The sequence below is a fragment of the Tursiops truncatus genome, chromosome 9 (assembly GCF_011762595.2).
Source record: "Tursiops truncatus isolate mTurTru1 chromosome 9, mTurTru1.mat.Y, whole genome shotgun sequence".
Classification (NCBI taxonomy): domain Eukaryota; kingdom Metazoa; phylum Chordata; class Mammalia; order Artiodactyla; family Delphinidae; genus Tursiops; species Tursiops truncatus.
Genome location: NC_047042.1, coordinates 40,227,834 through 40,233,717, shown reverse-complemented (window position 1 = coordinate 40,233,717; position 5,884 = coordinate 40,227,834). Strand labels below are relative to the sequence as shown.

At 43.2% G+C, this 5,884-nt stretch overlaps 1 protein-coding gene across 3 annotated transcripts; it reads left to right on the top strand.

The window, feature by feature from the left end:
• Positions 1-1,036: 1,036 nt before the first annotated feature.
• ARL4A (ARF like GTPase 4A) lies at positions 1,037-4,685 on the top strand. 3 transcript variants are annotated; one of them, XM_033863027.2, is made up of 2 exons: positions 1,037-1,207; positions 2,359-4,685. In XM_033863027.2, exon 2 carries the CDS (start codon positions 2,445-2,447, stop codon positions 3,045-3,047), a length of 603 nt encoding a protein of 200 aa, XP_033718918.1. In that variant the 5' UTR covers positions 1,037-1,207; positions 2,359-2,444; the 3' UTR covers positions 3,048-4,685. The 3 variants fall into 3 exon arrangements, with proteins under 3 accessions (XP_033718918.1, XP_033718919.1, XP_033718917.1); XM_033863028.2 differs by lacking the exon at positions 1,037-1,207 and adding an exon at positions 1,298-1,711; XM_033863026.2 differs by lacking the exon at positions 1,037-1,207 and adding an exon at positions 1,750-1,907.
• The last annotated feature ends 1,199 nt before the right edge of the window (positions 4,686-5,884 follow it).

Genomic DNA, 5,884 nt, shown 5'->3' with positions numbered 1-5,884 from the left:
GTCTTAATGGAGATAAATATAGCAATAATGGTCTTGAGAAAAATCAGGAAATTTCTTGAGGAAATTTCAGTCCATATCTAAAAAGTGAAAATTTTTTGAAAAGTGCACCATAAAAATTCTTCCAATATCTTTCAGTCTCCACCCAAAAGATGTTTGTTCATTAACTATTTCCCAGAACTTTAAGTCAGTACTCCTCCTTATTTGTTGTCATAAGTACTCCTAAATTATCAATGATCCTATTTTGTAATTACATTTATTCTTGTGGGAATTTGGTTACTTCCATTTTCTCTCATGAGACTCCAATATTCCACGAGCGCCAGTCTATCCCCGGCACATAGAATTGTGCCTACTCCTATTAAGTGTTCAGTAAATATTTGCACATCTATGGGTCAAGCACACAGCTGCAATAAGAGTCAGAATTATCCAATGGAAAGCATTATGCATTTAGTAACTAGCAGATTTAAGTTCCAGGACCACCACTGATTTTCCTTGGATTATTAGAAACAGCCAGTGGATTTCCTCATCTGTAAAACCCGGCATATTTCTACCTGTCGCCACCTCACGGAGATGTTGGTAGCATCACGTGGCAGAGAGCATTTATTTGCTCGGCAAAAGGAGTGTGTGTTACAGACACCAAGCTGGCCCAGGACTGTCTGGGCAGCTACTGAGGCACGTCCAAGTCACCCCGTTATATAAGGGGCCCGCCTGTCTGGCGTCCTCTGAAATCCCTGACCCGACGTCATCGGCCACCGCCCTGAGGACGCCATACAGTGCCCTGAGGATAGGCGGTGCAGGGTGGGACCCGGGTGTCGTCCGCCCGAAGCTCGCGGCCGGCTGCAGAAAGCGTCTGAGACAGCAGCGGCTCTCGGGGATGAGACCGGAAGCCCCTCCCGACTGGCCCGCAGCCAGTCAGCGCTAGGCCTGTTCGAACGTGACCTTGTTTTGGCGTTGCTAGGAGACCCGGCTCCCGCACGCCCCCGACTGGCCGGCTAGCGCGGAAGGGGGCGGGGCCGTGGCAGGCGCCGGTAGCGGTCGGCCGAACACCGTTAGGGCAGCCCCGAGCCCGGCGCCCGGCCAGACCCTTGGAAGAGGTGTCGCGTCCCCTGCCACCGCCCAGGCCTCGCTGGCGCCCTCGCGCTGGTATCAACGCGCTCCCTAGCGGCAGTGAGCCACGTTTGGGTCCGGACCAGGGAAGGACATTAGTCAGGTGAGCCGCAGCGGGGCGGGCAGCTGGTGTGGCCACGCCCTGCCCGGGGAGACGAGCCGGCAGGGTGCGGAGCGGCGAGGTGAGGGGATCGTGCTGCGAGGACAGCGGGCCTGCCCCGGCGGCTGCCGCAGGTCGGATCATTCACGCCTGTGGGCCGGCGCAGCCGCAGGGAGCACCCTCCGGCCAGCGGACAAAGGGTTAAGGCGCCGGCGGTGACCGCGGGCCCCGGATGTGAGAACCTCTGCATGGCATCCGTGGGCCGCGCTGCAGGTGCGCCCGGGCGGGAGGAGCGAGCCGGCTGGCGGGACCAGACCGACCGGCCGAGGCTCCCCTTCCCCTGCAGGGGTCGCTCGGCTCCCTCCGCAGGCGCCCTCTTTTCTAACTTGAGGGCAACAGGTGGTGCCTATGGACCGAGGGAGAGCCCGGCTCCGCCGTGCTGGGAGCGGCAGTTACACTCACCAATTAGGGCGCGGGGGTGCGTGTGGCATGGACGCGCTGACGCAGGTGACCAATGGGATTTGGGCTCAGGGGTGGGCCGTGTGGAGTGGGCGTGGTCGTAGTCTGGACCCACAGTTTCTAGTGAGGCAACCGCCGGAGCTGCGTGGAGAGCTAAGCTGAGCGGCGGTGGGGTGCTTCTCTGCCCCCGCGTAGAAAAGCCTGCCAATGCTTTCTCATTTGGATCCAGGCTCCAATTCGGGAGGTGAGAGCATTGTATTTTGGGGTGGGGCGGTTGGCGCGCGGAGGCTAATAGTGACCTTGCGTATGCTGTTAAGCGTGTACAATTAGATCCTGAAGATCAGATTATGTGTTACAAATTTTCTGCCAAAAAAGGCACTTCTGTGGTTACTGCGACTTGGACGAGTTGCTGGTGACTAGGTTGTCTCCGGTATGAGGTCTTAAAGGTCTGGGGACCCAGGGGGGTAGAGAAAAATACATATTACTACAATTTCAGTGAATGTTAAAGAATTTCAACGGCAATGATTATTCTGTCGTTTACCTTGGATCGCGTATGTTTCTTATCTCACTTGGTTTGTTTACTGAAGCAAGTTTTATTTATCAAGTTCCTCGTGTTGCTTAGTTTAGCAGGAAGAGAGAAAAGCAGTTGTAGCACATTATTTCACAAGAATAACTTACTCATTTTCCCCCTTCAGTCTGGTAGCTGGATCCCCTAGGAAGAGAAGTTCTCACGCAGTAAGAAGAAAGCCTTTCAATTTGGAACACTTCCTTGCAGCTGGAAATGGGGAATGGACTGTCAGACCAGACTTCTATCCTGTCCAGCCTGCCTTCATTTCAGTCCTTCCACATTGTCATTCTGGGTTTGGACTCTGCTGGAAAGACAACTGTGTTATACAGGCTGCAGTTCAATGAATTTGTAAATACCGTACCTACCAAAGGATTTAACACGGAAAAAATTAAGGTAACCTTGGGAAATTCTAAAACAGTCACTTTTCACTTCTGGGATGTAGGTGGTCAGGAGAAATTAAGGCCACTGTGGAAGTCATATACCAGATGCACAGATGGCATTGTGTTTGTCGTGGACTCTGTTGATGTTGAAAGGATGGAAGAAGCCAAAACTGAACTTCATAAAATAACTAGGATATCGGAAAATCAAGGAGTCCCTGTGCTAATAGTTGCTAACAAACAAGACCTGAGGAACTCATTGTCTCTCTCAGAAATTGAGAAATTGTTAGCAATGGGTGAACTGAGCTCATCAACTCCCTGGCATTTGCAGCCCACCTGTGCAATCATAGGCGATGGACTGAAGGAAGGACTTGAGAAACTACATGATATGATAATTAAAAGAAGAAAAATGTTGAGGCAGCAGAAAAAGAAAAGATGAATGGTGATAACCTTTTAGATCTGTGTGGAGTAGGTTTTCTGTGGTCTGATTTTGACAAATGGAAGAGTGTCTACATCCTGGTTTGCCTGCCTGCCCTCCTGGATGCTGTTAAAGCTTTGTTTTGTTGAACAATCAGATATCCAACTCTGTTGCCTTGTGGAAGATGAGTAAATGCAGTGCTTCTTAAAATGGCCTCTTCTGCCTACCCCACAAATCTTTTGGTACTACCATTTTGGGAAGCCAAGCAAAGATAGAAAATTGACCAGAAAACAGCTGTGGAAATTTGACCTGAAGTTAGTGAAATAAAACTTTGAAGAGTGTCTGCCTAGTGTTTTGTGCTTACATCTTTTGGGGGGAAGCCTTTGCAAAGAAATTGCATGCAAGGGTTTGTATGTTATGCTAATGAATGGAAACGTTAAGGTAGATTAATATATACAGTCATACTGGTCACGTTGGTCCAACCAGTAAGGGACAAGGAGGCAGTGCTTGGCTTTTTAAGTTTGGCTGAATGAATTTTGACATTTTCTGGAATCAAATACTGTAATGCTGTATCTTAATTCTAGATGATGTTTAAGTTGGTCTAACTTAAAATTTAAAAAGAGGTATTTGGGGCATATTCAAGTGCATGGGTTAGTTTTTCTGACAAAGCATGTTTTGGTGTATAGTCTTTTACTTTCTAGAAATAGCTATGCATCTTTTTACACGGTCAGGTTTAAAACACCTTTTTGGGGATTTAGGGCTGTTTTAGAAATAGTTTGTTGTCAGAGTCACTTTCAGTTAAAGAACCTAAAATAATTTACTTAACTCTTTTACATAGTAAATTTGGGCATGTAGACTAATCGTAAATGCATATGCTTTGACAAATGTATGGATTTATGAAGAAAGCAATTGATGAATTCAGTCAAGAGGGTGTAACTACAATACATGGTCTCTAAAGTATTCCAGTTGTAAAATATTTGTTTTATTATATTTGCTGGCTGAACACAGATGTGGTTTTTCATATATTTTTGTAGTGTTTTGAGAGAAGCAGAAGCTTTATAACCAACACCTAATGCACTGTGCAGTGAAAATGTAAGAGAGGTCCTTATGTGCTCTGAGCTTTAATTTTTTGTTTACAAACTGAACAGTGTTATGCAGGCAGTCTAGTCCTGATTATAAGGTAGGAAGAAATGATACAGTACTACAGATAAGAATTACGATTATAGAAAATGAAGGGGAAAGTAGCAAAGCTATGTTTTGTGAAAATTCACTGGTACTGTTTACTTTGGAATCCAAAAAAACCCTCTAAATTAAAAGGAGGAAAAACCTTTACCTAATTCTTATCTACAGGTAAAGACTTGCTTCCTGTGATCATATATAGCAAATCAACATGATTTCTATGTGTTAAAGCCAACACCTGTTTGTTTTGAAGATAACCAAAAGAAATGCACTTTGCTACCAGGGTTTGGTTTTGGGTTTTTTTGGTTTTTTTAAATGGAGTTTTTGGAAACTTGGTTCATGTTCACACAAAATGAAGTAGCTTCCTGTGGAGCCTTCACATGTTAAATGTACCTGCACTAGTGACAGTCATTTAGAATGTTTATATTCATGGAAATGTGGATAATAAGTACCAATAAACTACTTGAGGCACTAGGAGAACAGTGTTTGGCTTTGAGTTTTAATGTATGTACTTCCACTTCTGATGAAGCTACTAATTAGTAGTTGAAAAGCAACTTTTGAAAGCTGGGTTACACAGTCCTCTAGTCGTGTGACATAGGCACCAAAGGTTGTTTTCTGGGAGAACCTTTATTTTTTTAACCCTTCACTGTATGAAATCATATACAAACATGAGTAGATCCATGATGGATTAATAAAGCTTGCTGAAAGAAAAGTCTGTGAATCAATTTAGATTTTCAGCCTTCCTGTACTTTTTATGTACTCCTGTGTAAAATAGTAATGTTTTAACTATCTCTTGAGAATTTATGTGTTACCCTTATTTTGTAGCCTAAGAATTTGATAAGCAAATCCACATTATCTAAGTGTTTCATATTTAGTGAACAACAAAAAGAAAAGAGAAAATGGCATGGACACTATACTAGCTTTTATTTATAAAACACATTTTCAACTAGAAAACTCATCATAAAATTTTCCAGTTTGCGAAGTTCAGGTTCTCCACCACCTATTCTAGCTGTTAATACCATAGGATAGGATATAAGGAGTCTTGAAATAAACCCTAAAGAGTTTAGACAATGCTTTTACATCTAGTTTTTATTATTATTAAGGTACACCTTTTCTAAAGTGTATTTCTAAAATTTTTTTTATATTTGAAGTTATTTGGTTTAATGCCAAATATCAATCAAGAACAGCAACTCTAAATCCAAATTAGTATCAACGAAGTAAACATTTTTAGTTAAAAAAAAATGCTTTGATACTTAAAAGAGCCTTAAATTTTACATGCCACAGTTGTTCTAAAATAGATTATAAACATTTAGAAAAAAATAGTTGTACACTTTAAGTAGCCAAAAAAGATAGGTTCACTAAGAATCATGGAAAAATAAATCATTAGAAGCCAAAAAGTGGAGTTATTAGTATAAATATATGTATGTAGACAGAGAATGACTAATTTGTAGAAGGATGATGCTTTCTGAACAGAAGGAAGGGGCAGACTTAGAATGCTTTTGTTTGTACAAGGCATTTGACACTTAAAGAATGTTTCATTAATTATTCATGTTGACCTGGAAAGAGATCTTTGGTACAGTGTTGCAAGGTTCTATTTAATACAGTTTCCTCAGTGATGTAAACAAAACGGTTTCTTCAGCTATAACAGTGACACAAAAGAATGTTTCTTTAAACTTTTG

Bases quoted from the DNA above. Each gene is read 5' to 3' on its own strand.
- ARL4A (XM_033863027.2), top strand. From the start codon at position 2,445: ATGGGGAATGGACTGTCAGACCAGACTTCTATCCTGTCCAGCCTGCCT.